At 43.6% G+C, this 25,280-nt stretch overlaps 1 protein-coding gene across 8 annotated transcripts in view; it reads right to left on the bottom strand.

Moving 5' to 3' along the window:
- The window catches only part of TENM4 (teneurin transmembrane protein 4), an 858,468-nt gene that overhangs the window by 7,505 nt on the left and 825,683 nt on the right, over positions 1–25,280 (bottom strand). For all 8 annotated transcript variants that reach the window (XM_075919469.1, XM_075919465.1, XM_075919468.1 and 5 more), the window contains 3 exons: positions 20,519–20,815; positions 17,099–18,713; positions 11,124–11,266 (listed from right to left, as the gene is read on the bottom strand). In XM_075919469.1, the coding sequence (XP_075775584.1) occupies positions 11,124–11,266; positions 17,099–18,713; positions 20,519–20,815 (2,055 nt within the window). The remainder of the gene's footprint in view (positions 1–11,123; positions 11,267–17,098; positions 18,714–20,518; positions 20,816–25,280) is intronic.

Raw genomic sequence — 25,280 nt, 5'->3', positions numbered from 1 at the left:
GAGTTTTAATACAAAGTCACTTTTGCTGTTAGCATATAATGGAGCAAGCACACGGACTGATTCAGCAGCTTATCATTTACTGCAAAACGTCGGCAGAAACACGCTCATCAATTGATGGGAGTGCAGTCTTCCTTCCTACTCCTGTCCAGGAATAATTATTCGCTCACATTTCACAAAAGTGAGACGATGCCATAACAAACGTCTCCTGTTCCCGCCCAGGGCTTAATTCAGTAAGATAATGACAGCCAGCATTAAAAACAGGTAACACTAGAAAGGGTGCCACCCTCACTTTTTTAGGTGCTGGCTTAACATCCTTGGAAGCTGACCACTCCTGTTCTCCTCAGTATGTGTTGGACCTTTCCTGGAGAGATGCTTTTCAGGGGGTGACAGAGGACAATTCAGACTCCATGGTTAGTCCAGCTTTAGCCTCTTGGCTGAGTCAATGCTAATTTACATGGGGCTGTTATGAGAATCTGTTAATGAGGCATGGGATCAAGTGCCTGCTCTATTTTGCTGCTACATATTCGAGTTGTAATATTCTAGCAACAAGAGACTGAACTGCTACAGCACTGTCTAGTGAAGGGTCTCAAAGCTTTTTACAATGAATGAGGTTAGCTTTGTGATGCCCAAGAGGATATATTAGCAGCCCCGTTCTAGCCATGAAGAGAGTGAGGCACAGATGATGAAGTGACTTGCCAAATGTGTCACTAGAAGTTTGTGGGAGGCCCTACGAGGCTAAATTTGGCACTGACCTGTCCCCTGTGTGAGTCACCAGAAAGCAGTGGGGTTGTAGGTGAACTCTACTAGGACACAATGTGACCATTGCTAAAGAGGCAGAAAAAGAACCCTTTCTCCATCATAACCCAATATATGACTCTGCAGATATAAATGCTAATAACTCCCATAGCACTCGATTCTGAGTGGTGTGGAACACCTGAATCTCATGGTCATTGCTCTGTGATGAAGGGAGTTGTGTTAAAACAACAAAATCTCAGGCTGTGGATGCTGCTCAGGGGGACTGACGAGAGACACATGGTGAGCCTGTTCCCATTGTAGTCAAAGGAGATTTGTCATTTAGGGTACGTCTAAACAACATGGCTCCGTCGACGGAGCCATGTAGATTTGTTGTTTTAGCAAAGGTAAATGAAGCCGCGATTTAAATGATCGCGGCTTCAATTACATTTACATGGCTGCCGCGCTGAGCCGACAAACAGCTGATTAGCTGTTTGTCCACTCAGCGCGATAGTCTGGACGCTCCCCTGCCGACATCAAACCCCTTTGTCAGCAGCCCCGGTAAACCTCATCCCACGAGGAATAACGGGGCTGCCGGCAAAGGGCTTTGATGTCGGCAGGGGAGCGTCCAGACTAGCGCGCTGAGCCGACAAACAGCTGATCAGTTGTTTGTCGGCTCAGTGCGGCAGCCATGTAAATGTAAATGAAGCCGCGATCATTTAAATCGTGGCTTCATTTACCTTTGCCTATGTGTCTAATCTACATGCCTTTGACGACAGAGGCATGTAGTCTAGACACAGCCTAACATCAACTGTAACATGGGCAAGTCTGATAATGAGCAAATCTTACACGGATGGAATGAGCCATGAAAAAGTTGGCTGGATAAGCTTTTCCTATTGCTTTGGTTTAGATGAACAGGTTCTTTTAGGAGGTTCTAGCTTGGCCTCCTTTCCCCAGGCTTGTCACAAAGAGAGCAATAAATGCCATTCCAGGGTCCTGATCTATTTCTGCTGCCATCCCTGTTGCGATCAGGGAGAGAAGAAGGGCTAATAGTAGTCCCACTGTTTGGAACTCAGACGGAAAGCTTAGGGTCCCTTTGAATTCTGGCAAAACTGCATGGAAATTCCTATAGGGATGGACCTACTTTGCCAGTACTTAAATGTGTAAACGGCTTGTTAGATCAGCCTCCCCCATGCTAGACTGTTCCCTTCCATTTATACCTGGTGTGCTGTCTGGTCTGTTTCTCGAGAGCCAGGTGATGCCCCTATCCACTCGTGAGACAACTGAGCAGCCTGGTTCCTTTCACTCAAAGGATGGGTGCTGGTGTGCTGGATGGCCAGCTGTCACGTGACCCTTATAGATGCAGCCCCATATAAGATTCCCCCACACTTGCCTCAAGTCATCTTTGCCAGCAGTGAATCGTTAATGACAAGTCTACCTGAACTTGTTACCCATTTAGTTCTGGGCAAACAATCCAGGATTCCACACTGACAAAGTGCTCATGCCCTTCAGAATCAGCATGCCCTGGAGAATTTGCATATCTGCATTTTTTTCCTTCTCCACTCCTCAGCTGTTCCGATTACCAGCTGGTGTAGCACAGGGTCCCTTATTAATCAACTATGAGATTCTGCTGACACTGCAAGATGCAGCTGAACAGGAACTTTGCCCCAACCTGCCAGAGCAGAACAGGGCAGGTATTCTCTGAACAGGAGACTAATCAGGCAACTGGAAAAGTTAAGGCACAGCTAGATTGAATGCCCTTGGTTTTTTGTCACCAAATCACACCATTAAATACTTGATTGAAAATACATGTTTAGCCTCTTTTGTGTTTCATGGCACCATATTAAAAACATGACTTTTCCTTGACATAGCAATACACAGCCTCAGTGACATTCATGAGGAGACATAATGTTCTCCTACAGCCATCATCACTGAAACACAAACAAAACCCGAAATACATCTGGACATACTATCTGGCCTGAAGTTTAGCTGGTATCCCTGTGATACCACAGCAATAGCATTTAGCACCTTTTACCTAGAAATCACAATGTACCACATCACCTCAACCATCTCACTTGTATTTTGTCCATCTTGTCTATTTCCAGCAATGACTATCTCTTCCTTTCACTTCAGAAAGAGCCTCACTGAAGTAGCAATTTCAATCAACAATAAGGAAGTGCTGAGACATGAAGGGACTTCCCCAAGGCCCCACAGTGAGTCAGTGGCAGAGCCAATACTACTACTCAGGTCTACGGACTTGCCACCCTGCGCCTTACCACTGGAAATTGCTTATAGCGATAGTAATATTAACCGAGGAGTAAATCAAAGGGGTGGTTAGCTTGGATGCTGCACTACCATTCCCCAACTATCCAGCAACACAAGTCTGAAAAGATAGCCCAATGCATTATCACTCATAATGATTAAAAACATCTTGGTTGTCTTGAAAATGAGTCCTATAATATGGGATGACTTTGAAAATGGATTAATTTTAAGATCTGATGACCTTGAATGTCTCTCTTTAATAATAGTGTATTTGGGAACAATTCTTTTTCTAAAAAAACCCCTTCATACATATATACATATACACGTCAGCCTATATGCTCCACTGTGAAAAGAAAAGGGAGGATGCAAACAGATTATGCAGAGTTCAAAGAGACAGCGCGTCCCTGCCTTTGAAATGCTCTGTCATTTCTGTTTCATCTGACAACCCATTTTAATGAACTAGGAAGAGAAACATAAAATTACCACCTGAACTAAAGATGGCACAGAGTTCACTAAAAAGGTTTTGGCTTTTAGCAACTATAATCCAGAGATATAGTATAAAACCAGCGTTACAGAAGAAGAAAGTTGTGTTAGGATTTATTGGTTATTTTATTTCAATATCTGTCACTATACAAAACTGACAGATATACTCTGGGTTTGTTTTTCCTTATGATCTGTTTTAATCAGATACTCTTAGGCAACATTTTACTGTATCTAGTAATGACCCATTGGAGAAAAGAGAATGACCTTCATTGTTTGAATGCTGCTGCAAAGAGCTCAAGAGAATAGTACATTACAGCGATCTTGTAATAGTAGCTTGTATTTTGCCTGCATTTCTTGAGGATTTAAAATACTTCTATCATCTACTGTTTTAAATAGTTCCTTACATTGTGATACTTATTCATTTCCCACCATAAACAGCCAAGATATGACAGAAATCTGAACCTGTTTCTCCTCATACAAATATACCTGGGTGTATATTTCCCTCACTAAAACATGAGCTTATTGTTGACTTGCTGAGTCTAGGCTATGACTACGGAAACCTTGAGGAGTGTAAGTAGCATTGCAGAATCAGGCAAGTATAGTATGGGAACGCACAAACTGGGAAGAGGCACTGTGAACTCAGTTTGTGCCCAGTAGCTCTAGTAAAACATCTTTGAAGTAGCTATCTAGGGCTACGTAGTCTAGACTTCAAGCCCCTTTCGAAAGAGGCTTTTTCGAAAGATACTTTCGAAAAAGAGCATCTAGACTGCAACCAGTACTTTCGAAAAAGCAAGCTGCTTTTTCGAAAGAGAACACCCAGGCAGTCTGGATGCTCTCTTTCGAAAAAGCACAGTTTGCATTACATAGCGCCTTTTTTCGAAAGAGCACTTTCAAAAAAAGGCGTTATTCCTTGTGAAATGAGGAGTACCACCTTCGAAAGAAAAGCCGCGTTCTTTCGATTTAATTTTGAAAGAACGCGGCTGTAGTCTAGACGCAGGTGAAGTATTTTCGAAAAAAGGCTACTTTTTTCGAAAAAAACCTGCAGTCTAGACACAGCCCTAGAGTCTTTCCTTCTCTAGGCAAGGGATGTAATAGTGTAGTCGATTAACTGATTCACCGATAACCAAAAGCTTATAGGTTTTATGCTACAAACTACACGCATTTCCCTCCCCTGCCCCTCCAGATTGCCAGCAAATTTTTTAGCAGGCTGGCCATCAGCCCAACTCAGTCCTGGCTTGCGATGGAGTCTGGGACCTACCCTGGTGTGTGTCTGCATTTAAAGTGTATTAGGAGCGGGGGCGGGCTGCCAGGCAGGCAGCCTGGCTCTGTCCAGGCTCATGCTGATTCCAGGACCTACTCCCACTGCAGCTTTGCATTTAAAGTGTATTGGGAGCTGGGCAGGCAGGCAGCCCAGCTCAGTTCCAGCTCGCGCTGGGTCCCGTGAGGGGAGCTGGTTTTTAAACTGTCTCCCCACGCGGACCAGCTGCCGCCTGGCACCCTGCGCTGCTGCCTCTGATACAGAGGCAGCAGCAGCAAGTGGCACAGAGCTTCTCTGGAGTGTGGCCAGAGCACACTGGTTGCTGGCCCCACCCCCGGGGACTACAGAATAATCAAATGATAAGAATTTGATTTGTTACTTGACTATTCAATTAACCAATATTTATCATCCCTACTCTAGGCCCCCTGACAACACTGGAGACAGGTGAAAAGTGTCCACTGGTTAAGTAAAAGGGCTCAGTTAGAAGAGTACAAGAACAAGTACAGACAAGGTCAGCTCCCAGATTATTGCACTAGGCAATGCAGTATAGGAAGGAGGGTGGGCAGCCCTCTATGGAGAAAGAACAGGTTAAGAAATATTTAGAAAAGATAGACATCCATGGATCCAGATTAAAAGCATCTGAGAGTACTGAGGGCGTTGGCAAATGTCATTGCAGAGCCTTTGCCATTATCTTTGAAAACTTGTGGAGATCGGGAGAGATTCTGGATGATTGGAAAAAGGCAAATGTAGTGCCCATCTTCAAAAAAGGGAAGGACGATCCAGAGAACTACAGACCAGTCAGCCTTACCTCAGTCCCCGGAAAAATCTTGTAGGGGATCCTCAAGGAATCCATTCTGAAGCACTTGGAAGAGGGGAAAGTGATCAGGAATAGTCAACATGGATTCACCAAGGGCAAGTCATGCCTGACCAATCTGATTAGCTTCTGTGATGAGGTGGATATGGGGAAGTCAGTGGATGTGATATACCTTGACTTTAGCAAAGCTTTTGATATGGTCTCCCACAATATTCTTGCCAGCAAATTAAGGAAATATGGATTGGATAAATGGACTGTAAGACGGATAAAAAGCTGACTAAATTGTTGGGCCCAATGGGTAGTGATCAATGGCTTGATGTCAGGTTGGTGGTCGGTTTCAAGCGGAGTGCCCCAAGGACCGGTTCTAGGGCCAGTTTTTCAACATCTTTATTAATGACCTGGAGGAGGGGATGGATTGCACCGTCAGCAAATTCGTGGATGACATTAAGTTAGGGAGAGAGGTAGATACGATAGGGTCCAGTGTGACCTAGACAGATTAGAGGATTGGGCCAAAAGAAATCAGATGAGGTTTAACAAGGACAAGTGCAGAGTGCTGCACTTGGGACGGAAGAATCCCAAGCATTGTTACAGGCTGGGGATAGACTGGCTAAGTAGCAAGTCATCAGAAAAGGACCTGGGGATTATAGTGGATGAGAAGCTGGATATGAATCAGCAGTGTATGCTTGTAGCCAAGAAGGCTAATGGCATATTAAGGTGCATTAGAAGGAGTATTGCCAGCAGATCTAGAGAAGTAATTATTCCTCTTTATTCTGCATTGGTGAGGCCACATCTGGAGTATTGTGTCCAAGTTCTGCCCCCCGCCCACTACAGAAAGGATGTGGATGCATTGGAGAGGGTCTACCGGACAGCAACCAAAATGATTAGGGGGCTGGAGTGCATGACCTATGAGGAGAGGCTGAAGGATTTGGGCTTATTTAGTCTACAGAAGAGAAGAGTGGGCGGGGAGGTGGGGGGATTTGACAGCAGCCTTCAACTTCCTGAAGGGAGGTTCCAAAGAGGATGGAGAAGGGCTGTTCTCAGTAGTGATGGATGGCAGAACAAGGAACAAGGGTCTCAAATTACAGTGGGAGAGGTCAGGATATTAGGAAAAACTATTTCACTAGGAGGGTGGGGAAGCACTGGAATGGGTTACCTAGGGAGGTGGTGGAATCTCCATCCCTAGAGGTTTTTAAGTCTTGGCTTGACAAAGCCCCGGCTGAGATGATATAGTTGGGATTGGTCCTGCTTTGGGCAGGGTGCTGGACTCGATGACCTCCTGCCTATGATGTCTCTTCCAGCCCTATGATTTTATATGAAAGGAATGGTGACCAAAAGAAAGTATAGGTTGGCTTTATTATGCAAAGTGATCCAGACATGGGATAGCAACTGAGTTTGTTTTGTGTTATGACTGCAACGATAGTGATCCAGAGAGAGAGAAAGAGAGAGAGTGAGTGTCAATAAAAAAGCTATGCAATAAAGAAACTCAATCTGTTTAGATTATCCAAGAGACAATCTAGAGGTGACTATCATGGTCTCCAAATACCTGCATGGGGACTTCTAGAGATTTCTGACAGGAGAGCATTCTAGCAGATGAGATCTAATGGTTGACAAGTGATGCTAGAAAATTTCAGATTAGATACAAGACACAAGTTTTAACAATGCGGGTATTTAACCAGTGGAAAAATTTATCTAGGCTGTGTCTAGACTACACCTCTCTGTAGATTAGACATCTCGATATTGCTAATGAAGCAGGGAATTAAATATCCGGTGCCTCATTAGCATAAACATGGCTGCCGCTTTTTTTTTTTTAAAATAGAGCTTTTTTGAAAAAAACCCGGCAGTCTGGACGCGGCTCTGTCGAAAATAAACCCTTTTTTGATAGATCCTGTAAACCTCATTTTTTGAGGAATACAACATCTGTCGAAAAAGGGTTTATTTTCGACAGATCTGCGTCTAGATTGCCGTTTTTTTTTTTCGAAAAAGCTCTGTTTCGAAAAGAAGCAGCGGCCATGTTTATGCTAATGTAGTGCAGCATATTTAATCCCTGCTTCATTAGCAATGTTGATGTGCTTGATTTGCATCCCTCTGTCGACAGAGGGATGCAGTCTAGACGTAGCCCTAGAGACATGGAGGATTCTCCATCACTGTCAGTCCTTAAGGCAGAACTGCACGTCTTTCTGAAAAGTATGCTAGAGGTGAAACAAAAGTTACAGTCCCAATGCAGGTACTGTGGAGTGTAATTCTTTGGTCTATGCTAAGCAAGAGGTCAGAGGAAATGATCCATCATTTTTATTTCATTTTACAACCCATTTTAATGAGCTAGCAAGGAAGAGAAACAGAAAATTACCACCTGAGTTGAAAATGGCATAGAGCAGAGCTATGATTCTTTCCTGTTTGAAAAATCTATTGATCTGCTTTTTAAGGTGTCAAGTATCCACAACTCGCAATTTAGTCAAGGCTGCTTAGCATCTGAAAAAACAGGCTACTTATTCAGGTGTCTAAGTGCAGATTTAGTAGAAGTGAATGGAAAATGGTTTTCCAATCACATGAGAATTTTTGAGATTGCTAAAATGTTTTCTATTCCAGTTCAGGACAAAAGTCAGAATCTGGCACATTTTTTACAAGCTGGTAATCCAAAAATAAATGAACAAATAAATAAATAAATAAAATTCAGATTAGATCAATAAAACCATTTTGTTTTGAGAATTTCAAAATGTTTCATTACAACTTTGACCTTTAATTTTTAACTTGTTTTTTAGTATACATTAATTAAAAAAACCAAGAAAAATTAAATAATAAGAAATTACCTTTAAGAGTTTCAAAACTTTTTTTCTTTTTTAAATTGGGAGAGTTGTCAACCGTGACCCTTTCTCACAAACAGGTTTGGTTTTGACACACTGGCATTTTCCAAGGAAAAATATGTTTTGTCAGAAAATTCCTTACCAAATCTATGACTGGTTGCCAAACTTTATGGACTAAGTTTGTGGCCTTTAAGGCCAGGTCTACACTACACCTGGAAAGTTGGCTTTAGGTAAGCAATTCCAGCTATGTGCAATATGTAGCTGGAACCGGCTTACCTTAAGCTGAGCTTGGCGGCATCCCCACAGCGGGAGGCCAGTGGGAGCAAATGCTCCCATCAGCTTCCATCACTCCTTGCGACTGTAACTACAGAGACAGCCAGAGCTGGCCTAAGCGTTTGATTTTTACATACCAGACCCTCTAAATCAATTGCCAAAACATCGATCTCTGGCACAAGTGAGTGAAGATGTGCCCTACGTCATTAAATCAAATTAAAGCAGACTCAGTGAGTGGAATCTCCTATCGCCCATGTGGGGAAGAGCACCTTGTGATGAAAGAAACTGTTGCACAAAAGGTCAACTTCTACCCTCTCTTGGAGGGCACAGCAGGATGACTGGGGGTGTAACTGGTGCAGCATCTGTGTGGAGTAGGGTCAGGGATAACATTCAGTGAGTTTGTACAGGGACTGTGCAGCACCTGCACTGCAGTACCTAGCTCCATTTGGATGTCTTTTATGTCCACATGAAGGAGGTGGAGCAACGGCAAGGATCTGTCACTAGGTCAATCCCCTCATCCTTCCCCATCTTCAGTAGGCAGAAGTGTTAGGGGCACAGATGTTGCAGTAGGCTCTGTGGGATCTGAGCGCATGGCAGCACCATGCTATGCAGATTCCCAGCATCCAGAGTGGGCAATAGGGAGAGAGTTTTCTCCAAGTAACACTGCACAGAACCCAGAGCACCTAAACTCCAGTCCTGCTCATTAACCACAAGGTCACTTCTGGTTTTAACCTCCTCAAATGAAAAATAAAGTGGCTCTTGTTGGGAGGGAGTGGAGAGGATTGGCCCCATTTAAAAAACTTTGGGGAGGGGGACAGAATGCTTTCTGATGAATCAGCAATAGCAGGCAGGAAGAGTAAAGCCCCTTGAGTATTTGGAGAATCTTCCCCTGGGGAAGTTACTTTTAGGATACACAGCAGCCTATTTCATTCCACAGCCAGAACAATTCAGATCTGCCTCTGCCTCCTACAGTATGTGCTGAGGAAAACCAACAGCTGAGCTGGGCTCCCCTTGCCTGCCCCTGCAGCCACCACTGCAGACAACAAGCCCCAGGTATCAGAGCCCCTGTGCTCGTGAGACTGAGAGCAGTGTAGTTAATGAAATGATGACTAATTCCATCCTCCCCCCCTCCCCTGCAGATAGAGTTGCACGAGTGCCCGCAATTACTTGGTAATTCAACAAGACAAAAGGGAAAAAGAAGCAAAATTGGATTCAGGTGCTGCAGCCCAGCAATATGCCAGAGGTCACGAAGCATCCCCTGCTGGCCAATAACATTGAACTTGTTCAACAAACAATTTAGTGACAGCCTCATAGTCACAGGAAAAAAGTGCAGCACAGGAAAGTATTGGATTTTAAATGTCACTCTGGAGCTGCTAGGGGAGAATTAAGCTAAGCCGAACCTAGTGCAAGGTATCTAGCAAGCTGGGTATTTTCGGGTTGGGGCTACTCAACATCAGCATTAGTCTCCCACCTCCCATCTCTGCAAGGCAAGTAGCCCAACATTATGGAGAGGGAGTCGGGATTCCTGTTACGTTCACCGAAGATAAAATGTAATCATTGAGGAAGAGTTACTCGCCTTATTATTATGCTCTTATTTGCCCTTCGGAGATAAGGAAACTGATTCTGATCTTTTAGGCCATTACCGTGATGTGAATCAGAAGTCAATCCACTGAATTTACATTGGTGTAACTCAGGGAAATATTTGGCCCACAGAGTTCTGGGATCCAAGGAGTCAGAGAGGGGAATTTGGTTACGCAATCTGGTCGATAACACTGGCACTATAAGGGTATGTCTACACTACAAAGTTAATTCGAACTAACGGACGTTAGTTTGAATTAACTTTGATAGGCGCTACACTAGCGCTCCGCTAGTTCGAACTTAATTCGAAGTCATTCTATGAGGACTAAGCCTAGTTCGAACTTACTAGTTCAAACTAAGGGGTGTGTAGCCCCTTAATTCGAACTAGTGGGAGGCTAGCCCTCCCCAGCTTTCCCTGGTGGCCACTCTGGCCAACACCAAGGAAACTCTATTGCTCAATAGAGTAATGGGACTTCTTTTGCTTTTAAAACCAAACTAGACAAAGCTTTAGAAAGTTCACTGTAGAAAATAATTCTCTCTTGAGGGATGGGTGGATGATCCAACAGATCTTTTCTGTCAGCTCTGATTCCTTGTTTTAGGGGCTAGCATGTGATCTACGATAACAGACATTTTTCAAGAGAGAAAAACAATACAGGCTAGTTTTGTTCAGCAATCACCAGCTAGTATCACAGAAAAAACCCAGGGTGATAAAGAACTTCAGATGGACTTATTTAGCCACATTTCATTGCTGAAGTGGAGAGGGACAGCAGCTACTTACAAGCTGACTTTCACTCAGATCCCCTGAGTATCTGCAAGAGCAGACTGATTTTAATTTCCACTATGAACACTGTGCCCTCATCTTGTGGTGACAAGAGCCATTTCAGTGCTTAAAGTAGATAGAACATGCGGTCACATGGCTCACCTTGCTATTGTCCCACTCTTGGGTTTTCATCTGCGTGTGGATAAGCTCATATGATGGCTCCATGGCATCTGTATCTGGCTTGGGATATCCAGGGATAACATTGTGCAGTTGGAAACCAAAGGTAAGCAGCCAGCTGTTGACATCTGGGATGTGAGAGAAGAATAAGCAGGGATACCTGTTATTATTATTTGCACAGCAATAGAGACTAAAAGCACTAGCCACCAACCGAGATGCCATTGTGCAAGATGCTGTACAAGCCTGGGACAAGACGCCAGCCATGGCCCCAAAGAGCTTAATACAATTCAGTCATATGAGAAACACCCTCAGAAATTATTCTTTAAAGAATCACATTCCAGAACGATGGGGGATGAAGGAAATGACCACAGAGCCAAACAGTACCCAGTCCAAGTGCTCCGCTTTCACACACAGCTGAAGTATACATTTTGTTGAAAATGTCCAAGGCCAAAGCAATCTCTCTGGCCACAGAACTTCTCTGCGTTTGTAAGGCACCATGCCCAACAATGGTGCGGTACAGAGCAAAAAGCTCTTATTTCCGGCCTAAGGATTCAGATGCTCTAGGTGGCTTTTAAAAATCTATGCTTTCATGTGTCATCCTGAAGCACCCCACGTGGTTTACAGGCTACAAAGAAAACTGAGGTGTTCATGTGCCATGACACACAGGTGGGGACTGTCAGGGCAGACATACAGGACATGGGGGATTCTGATACAGCTTTTAAAGATGTATCCACGGCTTACATAGGTAAAAACCATACTTCTTCATTTACCATAGGTAGGTTACTTTGCTAAATATTTTATACTATTACTTAAAAGCAGCCTCCACATGACGGTGCCATTTACGCACATTGACCCTCTCACAGCCAACCTGGGCAGGACAGTGCATGCCCTTACATTGTGAGCAGCTCCATATATATAATAGTCAAACTCAGTGGAGGGGACTATTCAGGAAACTCTTTTATTTTGTAAGATGACAGAGGGAGAATGTTGGAGCAAGGAGGTTTAATGGTAGTTCGAATTAGGAGCTTTAATTCGAACTACCTAGTACGTGCCGTGTGTAGCCACGGGCAGGTAGTTCGAACGACAGGGCATTTAAAAATGGCGGCACCCGGGAACATGCAAATGAAGCCCAGGATATTTAAATCTTGGGCTTCATTTGCAAGTTCGAATGCCTACATTAGCCGCCCTAGTTTGAACTAGGGTGGCAGTGTAGACATATGCATAGATATACCACAGGAAACATTCCTGCATGGGCCTTGATACCCTGGTCAGTCTTTTCAGTCTCAAGCATCTTCAGTTCCATGGCTAACAGGAAAGACAGTTGAATTCCTACCTGGAAAAAATAATTAGCTTTACTAGCTCCTGAATCTGCCTGCGAGCAGCATATAAATGCCTTCCCTATTTGTCTATTTCAGTGCAAATGATGAGTCTAACCTTGCTCATCTCCATCAATTCCAGAAAGAAGGAAGGAAAAACGGGCACTACTGTAATCACCAATAAGCTACCCATCATTTATCCAGCCTTTGAATACAATTCTTTCCTGGGAAAAGCTGTGGGGATGAGGGTCACAGCTTAATTAACTATTAGCTCCCAAGGGCTTTAGGACTTCCATATTGTAATTAGCATTGTGTTGGTGATTCATTTGTTTCAAGCTCCAGTATATCAACAAGAGGTTTGCTTTTCGTTTCATCAAATTGAGTTGACGCTAATGGGACATTCTGGATGAGGGAATCTGTTTAAAAAACATGCAGTCTTTTCCCCATATGTGTTTAAATGTGTGTTTCTAAAGAGACAGTTGGAAAAGCATTAGGGATACAAATGAAAAATAATGTGCTTTGAGTTCATAGGAGAATCAGATGCCAGACAAACACTATCTATTGCTTGTTTTCTTGCACTCCAAAGTTTTGAGTTTGGGCTTGGGTCCAGAAAGCCCTTGCATTAATCCATGTGGAAAGAGGAGGATTTCTTTAAAAAAACCCACTTCTGTTCTCTCACCACACTGATTGTTTTAGAAGTGTTTCTGGAAAGAAGGGGAGGAGTGTGAAGGGGGAGAATAAAGCTTTGTTTGATTATTTTTGTGTTTGGTGATAAGCCATCCCTGTTTCCAAATCCTCCTAATGTGAAATTAACAGCTTTGATATGCATATTTTGGACCAGGTGGTCAGGAGAACAAAGTAAATCTATTTAGGGAAGAAGTTATTCACCAAACATGCTCAAAACAATGTAAAAAGGGGCACATAGGGGGCTGCTAAACAGCAGGAAAATGTGTAACATCTGAAAAGATTTGATCCAAGCTTTGTTGGTTGCTTCTTACAAATCTTATTTTGAAAAACAGCAGTAAACAAAATTTGCTCTTTTTGGGGGGGAGGCTGGAAGGAACAGGAAAAAATAAGTAGGCAGAAGGAAAGGTTAAGAGATTGGGGGAAAATATTAATTTGCCAAAGGCAATGACACCCTTTTGAAAAAAGAAAAGTACATTTTGCACCACAGAGGGTTTTTCAGCTATGTAGCCCTGCCAACACATTTCACAGGAAATTCATTTGAGGGCACTGAAAGAGCCTGCTTAATGCAGACACGTGTAATGAAAATGTCAGCTCAATCCATCAGGCTTCCCAATGTTGGCAGCAAAGCTCTGCACCACAACGTGTACAATTGCTAAAAAATTCATGTCGAACAATGGGCCTCTCAGAACGTAAATACCTGCTCCTCCCACTCTCCCCACCTCATGCTCCCAATTCCTACACACGTGCTGAGAAATGTTTTACTGGGAGACTGAGGCTAGTGTATGCTGAAAATGTACATGGGCACAGTGACACCTCTCACGGTGTGAGAAATCCATCACCCTGAGAGATGCAGCTATGCCGCTCTAACTCTCAATACAACAGCAGTAGGTCGATGGAAGAATTCTGCCATCAACCTTGCTACTGGCTCTCAGAAAGATGAATTAACTACAATGGTGGGGAGAACTCTCATCGCTATTGGAGTGTCTACACTGAAGTATTACAGTGGCACAGCTGTAGGATTGTAAGTGTAGACAAAGCCTGAGGATTGTATAATTGGTCTGTGTCTGGGCACCTGAATGGCCTAAGTGAGCCAGAGTATGCTAATGGATTCATCCCTTTTCCCAAATAATTTGGGTGAGGAAGGGTGCTGCCCACATCCACCACAGGGTATTGGCAGGCAGGAGTGCGATGGCCAAGGAGTCGCCACCATTTGAAATGTGCAACATACAAACCTGGGAACATCAATGAGAGCTCTATATGTGGACAAACGTGCAAGGTTGGACCCACTAAGAATATCAGAATCCTTTTGGCACTGTTAGATGTCACGTAGGATATGAACAAGGCTCTGACATCCCCGTCTATCATGCTTCTTGTGGAGTGGGCTCCCTGCCTGTCTTTCTATTACTTAACTTTTTATGAGGCTAGATTATTGGATGGTTATTCAACCCTCTCCCTCAACTCCGGAGATCCAGGAGGCTGCTTTTTGTCAGGTCCCTACCCTTTGACTTGTCCAGTATCAATGGCCCTCAGAGCAGTTAAAACTCTCTCTTACTCACTGGAACACACAAACCTTCCCATCATGTCAAGTTCCTCAGGAAAGGCCATTAATACAGGACTTTTTATCTCCAAAGCTCTTTGAATGCCTTATCTCCACTCAAAAGTTCTACCACTTTTAACTCTAGTAGTATAAAAGAATACCGCCCGTCTAAGGTGAGTGTACCCATATAGAAGTGCTAATCCCCGTATATCTAGTCCTGTTTGGGCAGGGGAATAAACTATATGGCTGTGTCTAGACTGGCCAGTTTTTCCAGAAAATCAGCTGCTTTTCCGGAAAAACTTGCCAGCTGTCTACACTGGCTGCTTGAATTTCCGCAAAAGCACTCACGATCTCATGTAAGATTGTCAGTGTTCTTGCGGAAATACTATGCTGCTCCCGTTTGGGCAAAGGTCCTTTTGCACAAAAGGGCCAGTGTAGACAGCCCAGATTTGTTTTCCGCAAAAAAGCCCCGATCACGAAAATAGCGATCAGGGCTTTTTTGCGGAAAAGCATGTCTAGATTGGCACGGACGCTTTTCCGCAAAAATTGCTTTTGTGGAAAAGCATCCGTGCCAATCTAGATGCTCTGTTCCGAAAATGCTTTTAATGGAAAACTTTTCCGTTAAAAGCTTTTCCGGAAAATCATGCCAGTCTAGACGTAGCCTACCAGTTTAAAGCATCTTCACATCAGTAGTATTGTGTCTACACTAGGCCTTGTTTTGGTATAATTGTATCAATAAGAAATCACTCCCATAACCAACATAGTTATACTGCTACAAAAATGTGTGTTGACCACTTGTACAAAAACTTTAACTTCACAGCAGCAAACTGACACCAGGCACTCCAGAACTGGTAATGGCCATCTATGCACCAGTGACAGGTTTAATGTCTCATGTAGATGAAAACTACATGCCCATGCACATACCTGGGGGCTCTAAAAGGTAGTGAAATATGAGAGCTTAAAAGTGGGCAGCTGGGCCCCGGGTGGCAAGCGGCCATTTGGGGTCCGCGCTTCCCATGTACGGGGAGCGCGGACCCCAAACAGCCACTTGCCGCCACTTGCTCCCCCGCCGTGGCCCAGCTGAGCAGTGCAGTGCTCGGCTGAGCCTCCACGGAGGGAGAGGAAGGGAGGCGGGGTGCTGACATACTTGGCCAGGGGGCGTGGCTGTGTACGTCAGCGTTACAGACTCTCAGACACTGGGCTACTATATATATGATATGGAAAAGCTGATTTAGGTCAATTATTATTTTCCTCTCCCATTTCATACCACTGACTCATGGCAACAGAGCCACCTGATTTTACTGATACGAGGATACAGAAAGGAGTCCTGATCGTTTTTTAAAAAAACGTTCTACAATCTTTCTAAAGCAGCTTCCCTGTCAAATATGTGGCACATGCAGAATATGTGGTTGTTAAAATGTGTGCTCACCTGGGATGGCTTACACAAACACACACACAAAATATATTAGAGAAGTAAATTCATTAATTCCATCTGATGAAATCATATGATCCATTAGCTCTGAGTGACTCAGGTCTCCTAGAATCTTTTCTGTTGAACTAAATTCACTTTGGAGAGCTGTTCTTCTCACTTTTAAACACTTGCTTAGTGGATCTGTTCTGCTTATTGAGATTAAGAAAGTCCCTAATCTTCCTATATTTAAGTATTAAATATAAGACAAACAGTACTTGGTTTTGTTGGCTTTTCACAGGAGATTGTTCACTCTGTGAGGTGGATTAACTTTTAACTGTGCTGCTATCTCAAGGAGCTCTATGATGCCTTGCTATGATAAAAGGTTTAGGTTGCTATTGCCCTTTCGCTGAAAAAAGCCTATGTGAAACTTTTAAATGTAAGCAAGTCTCGACTGCACAACTGTATAAACATAGTTATCCATATACAAATGAGAGGGGTTATCAAGATGTTAATCTGCAACTAAGCTGGCGATATTGGAGGAAATGAACAATCGGAAACAAAATAAAAGGGACAAATAAAAAGAGCAGGAAGGAAGAAAAAAGAAAACTTGTTGGGTAGATGTGTAGTTTCTTGACTTAAATTTTTCATGAGTTCTGTGTATGCATCCAGCGATCCAGCTGTGGAAGGGTTAAAGGTGACCTGCAAAGGAAACATATATTGGCCTTGAGCCCTCTTTTGCTTATTTATGTGCAAAGAAGAAATAAAAAGTTTGGTGTGGGTTCCTGTTTTTCAAAAAATTCTGTTTGTTGTTTTATATTAGAAATCCAGGCCCCTCACTAGTCTGGAAGACTCTAGGATGTTTTCTTTTCCTTTTAAAAAGAAACTCGGTCCCTGTATAGGCTGGCAGATTCTATGATGGCTGGATCACTGAAGAAAATCACTATCCTCCACCTGTGCAAAAACCAGCTTGTGTACACACTAATTAAAAACAGACATAGAGAACTCTTACCTGTCATGTAGCACTTGATATCCTGAGCGTTGCTAATAGGATTGTTGTTTTTGAACATATAAAGGTTGAAAGGCATGATGTTGTTGCTGCTCAGATATTTCCACATATCATGGTCTGGGCTTGTCCAGCGCCCAGCTAACACATCGTAGTCTCGGCGACCCATGTGAATGAGCTTAGTGAGGGGGTCGTATAGGCCACCATGGTAGCCGATGATAACCTGGAAATTGGGATTGGTGTCCATGTAGATCTCCCCATATGCTGTGTACAGTATCTGCTTGATCATTAAGCCTGTGCCACTGAAGACTGCTAGAGGGGTCCCAATGTTATCACAGGCTATGTAGAACTCATCTCCGCTGCTAAGCTCCATTGCAAAGAGGTGGCCTTGAAGATCATAGTAGAGGGAGGTGATCTCAGAACTTGAATGATTGTACAAATGAGTGACCTTAGTGGGGTTGGTCAAGTCTGCATAGAAGAACTGTAAATGATGGCCATGGGTAGTTTTGCTAGAAACTCTTCTTCCAAGACCATCATAGCGATATTTCACACTCCACCCGCTAGCTTTATTGTATGCTTTGATGAGCAGGCCTGCTGAGTTGTACTCGAAAATATCATTTCCCCTTTGTCTCAGGAAGCCATCTTCATCCATTTTGTACTGCACATCCCCCAATCTTGTAATCCTGTCCCTGAGGTCATACCTTAGTGGAGTAAGACGTGCACTGTTCCCAGGACTCAACAAATGGAGGTTTCCATTGAGGTCATAACTGTATCGCCAGAGTGGTTTGTCATTGATAGATACTGTTTGCAGTTGGCCATCCGCATCGTATTCATACGAGTACCTTGTTGTGTTTGCATATGGGCCGACTTTCAGCTCCTTCTTCACCACTCTCCCCATGTTGTCATATTGCACTGTCATCCAGTACATGAGTGACCTGAATATTTCATACTGTACCTCCTTCATCCTGCCATAGGCGTCAAAGTGCTTAGTATGAGTCATGACGGCAGTGGTGATAATCTGATTGATGTCATAGTAGATGACCCCAAATTTACCAAATTGCTCAGTTTTGCCCGACACATCATCGTACCTGTAGAGATCAATAGGTAATGGTGTCTCATTGATCACTGCTTGCATGCTGGTCACCCTGAAGCTGTTATCATAATTGTAGTCGAAGCGTGCATTTACCATGCCTTCCTCAGTGAAGCGGAAAATCTGGCGGTCGATGAGTGGCCCTATCTGCCTGTATCTGATAGTACAAGTGAATCCTTCATTCTGCAGGTTTATTGTCTTCAACATACCAGCGGTTTCATCATAGGTGAAGCCAATCTTAGTGGTGTCATAGAGCATTTCAGCTAGCTTGGACAGCTTGCCATACTTGTAGATGACACGCCTCCCTGTCCCCAAGTAGAAGGTATGAAGGAGCTGCCCTTCCTCAGTAAAATCCTGAATGACTGAGGCGTTGCCCTCTGGAGGCCGGTAAATGTTCCTGTAGTATCCAATGGACCGGATGGTTTCTAAGGTCTGCCGAGCAACATTTGGCATGGTGACAGATGACAGTCGATCATTCTTATCAAACTCAAAGATGTACTGTCTCTGGCTGTGGAGGAGCAGCACCATGGACTAGAATCAGTGGGAAAAATGAATAAAATTATTTCTTAACATGTTAAGCCCTGATCATTCTGAATTTATCAGAGAAGGTAAGATTTCAGGACAAAGGATGTCTTGCCTTCACTTCATTGCACATATGTGGCCAGCATAATTTTAGTGACTTGCAGACCTCACCAAGTAACTACTAGTGGCCCGTCGCCATCTGGCCACTTTACTTGGTTGATCCTCAACTTTCCTCTCCCTTCTGTCACTCTGTGTTATACTGTTCAGCATCAGCTCTTCATGATGGGATTTCTACTTTATTTGGTGTCTGTACTATACTTACCACTTGGGGGTGGTGGTGGAGGGATTGATCTTCTTTTATGTTTGCACAGCACTGAAGACAGTAGGGGTGGGCCCCAGGACAATAAGTTTTACATAATGAGCAGGGCTCATACAGTGAGAGACTCACTTCAGTGGTCAGAAGAGAAATAGGAAGGCTTAGAATCTTACTGGTGTAAGTTTTGGACTGAAAGCACAGAGCCACGGATCCCCCCAGTTATGACTGATATAACTCTCATTGTTTTAGATGCTGTGTGTGCACCTCTCATTACGTATGCTTAATGTCCTGGTGTCCATCCCCTCTGTCTTCAGTGCTACGCAGACATAAAAAAACCAGAAACAATTCCTCCCCAAAGAGCAATCGAATCACAGATGGATTAAAAGGGGAATGGATAATGCTATGGTTAAATGTCATGCTGATCCCCGCAGCAAAAGGAAAGACATTTCCCACCCACTACAGAGCACTCAGGAACTGGCTAGGTGAATGAGTTTCTCTCCTTTCCCACCTGCCCTTGCCACACATACTTCCTATCAAGCATCAGGAATAAGCCTTTGCAGGACTGCTAGACTTTATGGATTGTTGGTTCTACAGTGTATGGAACATCCAAAATAAGTCCCTGATGTACTCTTATTTTTATTAGCACTCATGGCATCTATAACTTGACTAGAATCTAATATGTTTTCATTGGTGACATTTTATTACATCCAGCTCAGCAAAGGACTATTGTATCTCAATAATCAGAGTTTTGCAGGGTGAAAACACTTGCAGAGCGAGGTGAGGTGGGATGGAGACTATTGCTCTTTGGGCAATGCTTAGTGCTAACTTTTGCTGTTGCCTGGGCTTAAGATACTTCAGTTATATGCATCTTAAAATAGGTAGACTGCATAGATGTAGGTAGGTTAGAGTCGAAACTACATCCCTTTTTTGAGAAAGGGATGTAAATGTCGATATTGCAAATGGAGCTGGGATTTGAATTTCCTGCGCTTCATTTGCATAATGGCGGTCGCCACTTTTTTTCGAAATGGGGATTTTTTGGGAAACACCCTCTCCCCCCGCCCCAAAAAACACTGGCAGTTTAGACAGGGATCTTTCGAAAATAAAACTCTTTTTTGAAAGATCCTGTAAACCTCATTTTTTGAGGAGTACAGGATCTTTTGAAAAAGGGTTTTATTTTTGAAAGATCCCTGTCTAAACTGCTGTTTTTTTTTTAAAAGCCCCATTTTGGAAAAAAAGCAGTGGTCGCCATTATGCAAATGAAGCGCAGGAAATTCAAATCCCAGCTTCATTTGCAATATTGATGTGCCTAATTTACATCCCTTTCTCGAAAAAGGGATGTAGTCTAGACACACCCTGAGGGTCAGATCCTCCATTGGTGTAAATCAGAGTCACTCCACGGAGGTCTAAAGAATGAAGTCAATTTATTCCAGCAGAGAAACTAGACCCAAGTTAGCAAACACAGTGAGTAGCCATCAGTAAGCAAGAAGAGGATACATACCTTCTCTAAGTAAGTGTAGCTCCATGCTTTTCCATCAGCAAAGATCCTGGATATAATTCTGCCAGACTGATCATATTCCATCCTTTCTGACATAGTTCCCCTCTGGATCCCTGCAATGTGACCTCCTGGAGAATAAGTCACGTTCACACCATTCAACCTGCTGCTAGGTGACCAGAGGCTAGGTCTGCCTGCTTGGTCATACAGAATTCGTAGGGTGAACTTGCGATGGTCATCGTATATTTTTTCTGTTCTTGTCACACGATCAAAGTCAAGGGACAGCAGGTTTCTGTTGTGAACCTAGAGGACAGAAGCAGAAAGAGAATTAGAAAGGCACAAGTGGTTTTTATCCAGCACATCTCCCACCAAACACGAATTTGGATCACTCCCAGTATAAAGCATAGCACATACTTATGCATTTATTGTCTTAGGGTGAGATTTTCAAAAATATTCTGTTGGCCTACTTTTGCTTCCACACAAGATAACTGGAGTTATAACCAGTGACTTCAGTGGGATCAGAGTTAGGCCACTGCCAAGTGCTTTTGAAAGCTCAGCCACAGTGTAGAGAATGTTGGCTGTACCACAAAACCATCACACATCTTCCGCTCATGGGCTGGGCAGTGTGGGGCCCCGAATGTGCGAAGCCGCAGGGCCCTGAATACACGGGGCCCAAGGCAACCTCCTTGCTCGCCTTGCCCAAAGGCTGGGCCTGCACAGGGGCCAAGACTACTGCAGCACACAGGCTGTAAATCTGCATGGAGATATGCTGCTAAACCTTAATGGTATTGAGTCATTGTTGTTGCAAATGCTGTAAGGAACCGTGTGGATGATTCATCAGGTACAGCTTGTCCCTTGAGTCAGTCCTTGAATCAGTGGTACAGGCTTTCCTGTGAAATGTAACATGAAGGCCCTGACCGCCTATAGTCATTAGAGACCTTCTAGTCAATAAGAGGTGGGGTTGTTAAGCCCAATGCCCTGGCCCAATCCCATCTTGGGTAATTACATTCCTGATGTCTAAGTATCCTTTGTGCTTTTAGTTGAAGGCCAGGTTATATATATGTCAAAGGTAAAAGGAAAAATGTATTATTGTTCAGAGACTATATTTCAAAGAACTACCGATAATAATGGATCATACACTATTGTTTAGCTATGTGTGTTTAAGCATTTATAAAGCCACGTTACTGTTGTATTTAAGCATTATGCAAAAATTTAAAAAATATACACATTGGGAGTTGGCTGGTAACCAGGACTCCTGAACTGAATGAGATTTGGTTCTCAGCCCTGATTTAGATTTGATCTTCAACTAATCGTTTTCAGGACACTTTCGAATTCCCTGTGGTTCTGTTTTTGGGAGGGAATAAAGAGTTAAGTAACTAACAATAGAGAGAAGAGAAATTATTTCTTCTAGGTAAAAGGAGACAAAGTCCTTAGTCAAAATCCAAAATGCAGGAGTGAGACCTACAGGGAGGCTGTTCCAAATAGCGAGAGGTCACATGAGCATGGACAAGACTGCACAGCATTAAGCAGAGAAGCCCAAAGCCAGAGAGGGTGGAAAAGAAAGAGACCAGGACTATGACGCAGGCTGGAGATAGTCTATGCATAGTTCTTAGAAGTAGCAGGGCAGTTTTAAAATGGATTCTGCATAGGGTATAGAGAATCATAGAATCCTAGGGCTGAGGAGGTCATCAAGTCCAACCCCCTGCCCAAAGCAGGACCAACCCCAACTAATTCATCTTAGCCAGGGCTTTGTTAAGCCAGGACTTAAAAACCGCTAGGGATGGAGATTCCACCACCTCCCTACGTAACCCATTCCAGTGTTTTACCACTCTCCTAGAGAAATAGTTTTTCCTAATATCCAACCTACACCTCCCCCTCTGCAACTTGAGCCATTGCTCCTTGTTCTGTCATCTGTCACCACTGAGAACAGCCTCTCTCCATCCTCTTTAGAACTGCCCTCCAGGTAGTACTGTACCACTGATTCAAGGACTGACTAGCAAATTCCCCCTTACTCTTCTCTTCTGTAGACTAAATAAGCCCAAATCCCTCAGCCACTCCTCGTAAGTCCTGTGCTCCAGCTCCCTAATAATTTTTGTTACCCTACTCTGGACTTTCTCCAATGCATCCCCATCCCTTCTGTAACAGAGTATAGAAGAGCTGACTGAAGAAGGAAATGATGTGAGGGTGCATTTGTGTGAGGTGGTGTTTTGCAAATGACAGTGTGAAGAGTAGGGATTTGGGAGAGCAAAGGCAAGAGAGTTTTATTAGGGGAGGTAAGAGAAAGTAAAAGGCATGGATGGGCAAAGATGGAGCTGAGGCAAGGGTGGGTGTTGTCAGCTGGGGGCTAAGATGGAGCTGAGGCAGAAGTGGTGGGGTCAGCTGGGGCAAGCCGCAGATGAAGATTTACAGATAAAGAAGTGATGGGAGGAAGAGGGCAGTGTTGATGATGTCATCGAGGTGATAGATAAAAAAGGCTAAATAAAGGTCTGAGCTGAGGAAAAGAAAGGAGTAATGTGGCACCAAGGTAGATGATGTGCTGCAGCGTTTAAAACAGATTGTAAACGGGCTATGGGAGAAACAGGAAATCAGTCAAAAGCCTAGCCAAGAGCAAGCTGGGAAATAAGTAAAAAGGGTATAAAAATCCTAACTGCAGAGGAGCATGTGTCACTAGCAGAGCAATCGGATACGCAGACAGTGCTGGATTACTATAGAGAAACAGGAGCAGCAGTTACTCAAAAGGAAGTGTAAGAGGGAGAATGTAGCTGCCTCCCCTTTCTCCACAGAACAGATACAGCAGCAGTGCAAGTTCCCTGCACTGCCCTCTGCCAGCAGAACTGGAGGGAGCGCTTCCTCGGCTAGGCAGGCACTTCAGAGCACTCCGTCTTTGGCCTCTCTGCTCTGAACGCCAGCAACAGCGCCAGGCACGGTGCTTGCTACTTTGGGATGTGAGCATCGGCCACTCTGAACTGGACTGAATGACCAAATAGCCCCTTGACACCTGTTCAGTTCATTCACCTTTCTGCATCCCATTCTCGTGCCCTTGCACCATTCACTTCCCCTAGGTCCCAACACACAGAGCCACTTCAAAACTAATTAAACCCTAAAATATGAGTCCAAAGTATGGATTCACATGGGAAGAACTCTTCCTGTTTACATGCACTTCTGCCTCATGTTCATCTTTTAAACAGCACCGGAAAATCTTCTCCCAAAGACACCAGTTCCAATGCTCTTGCCATCTGTATTGGCTTAGAAGTTTTTGCTGTAAAGTATTCCACCCATTAACACCTTGAGTATATAAATTCCAAGGGCCAAAGATTCTATTTTCTGGCAAGAACAAATGCCCATAGCCTGGCACAAATTAGGTGCTCTTTAAATCATAAATAAGGGCCAAATTTGTCAATCTTCATACAGGCAACATCCCATAAACGTCAATGGTACACAACTACCTTTCAAATCCGGTCCTGTGTACTTAATCAGAGTGCAGGACTGAGATCTGGGTAAGTAGCCCTTAAATTTAAATCCAAAATATACTCTTCCCACATTCATATATAACTAACTATCCTCTAGCTAATATGAGGGATATGAACATAAACCCCCGACTCAAAGCCCAGAACAGATCAATAAAGCAGATGAGCTTGCTTTGGAATCGTAGTATCATTCATTACCAGCACTGACTTCTAACCTTCTTTTTGGGCTCCTACCGCTAAAAATATTGTCAAACACAATGTACATCAAGAGCTTCTGGAGTCAGCTTTTGCATGTGAGTTGTAAAGCCCTGAAAATGAAGATTTATAATGAAAATGCAGTGGCAACCTTAACATTAAGAGTGCAAATGGCATTGCTGTAATCAGAACTTGTTCTCCAGGGGTTGACTGAATACAATTGAACAGAGAAAAATATTGCTTGCATGGAATTCCCATGACAAATAAGCTGCGGTTATCAGTTTGTCTGAGTCAGGACTTCCTCTCTTTATAGATATACCGGGGACAAGGTTAGAACGCTTTAATTGTTTGTTAATGGTTAGCAACATCAGCTCTGAGATCTCCGCAGTAACACAGGCTGTGATGGGAGGTAGTGTTGTGACAACTAATGTTCGTGTGGCTGCTATCTTGCAGCCAGCATCCTGGTGAAGATGAGACTAATCTCAATGGGTGCTTCCTTGGTTAAATAAATAAAACTGATTAAGCAGACAGCTCTGTAATTGTCAGCCATACCACGTGCTCCACCGCCACAGATTATTTTACATCCTTCTTTATTAAAAAGTTCAATCTATAAAAAGAAAAAGAATGAGCTACATTATCAGGAGCAGTGTTCTAGCTAACGCTCCAATTTGGGATGGAGCCTGTGCACTGCCATTTGTTATTGGCAGAGTAGAATTTGCAGCCAGCCAACCAGCAAGGCCATCAATCTGCTGTGCCGATAAGGCCAATTAGAGCATGGAAGCTTTCACCCAGGCCATGCTGGATATGTAAAGGTAAAGGTTTGCTGCAAGGGCTGCAGACTGATGATGCACAAACTGCCAGATCAGCAAAGCTGGAACCATGGAGAAGTCTGACAAACACTGTTACATATAGTGGATCAGTGAAGCTGAAAATTAACACGTGTTAAGGGCCAAATCCTCTCTCCTGTGTAAAGCCTGAATGTACAGGATCCCAGATGGATGGATTCCATAGCTCTTCCTTGCACAGGCCTACAGAGGGGTAATACAATTTGTCTGTGGCTACTGTTTTACCATGCAGCCTGCACAGTGAATTCTCCCCCTCAGCAG

The sequence above is a fragment of the Pelodiscus sinensis genome, chromosome 1 (assembly GCF_049634645.1).
Source record: "Pelodiscus sinensis isolate JC-2024 chromosome 1, ASM4963464v1, whole genome shotgun sequence".
Taxonomy (NCBI): Eukaryota; Metazoa; Chordata; order Testudines; family Trionychidae; genus Pelodiscus; species Pelodiscus sinensis.
Note: the sequence above shows the minus strand (reverse complement) of the source record. Positions and strands in the feature narration are given on the sequence as shown.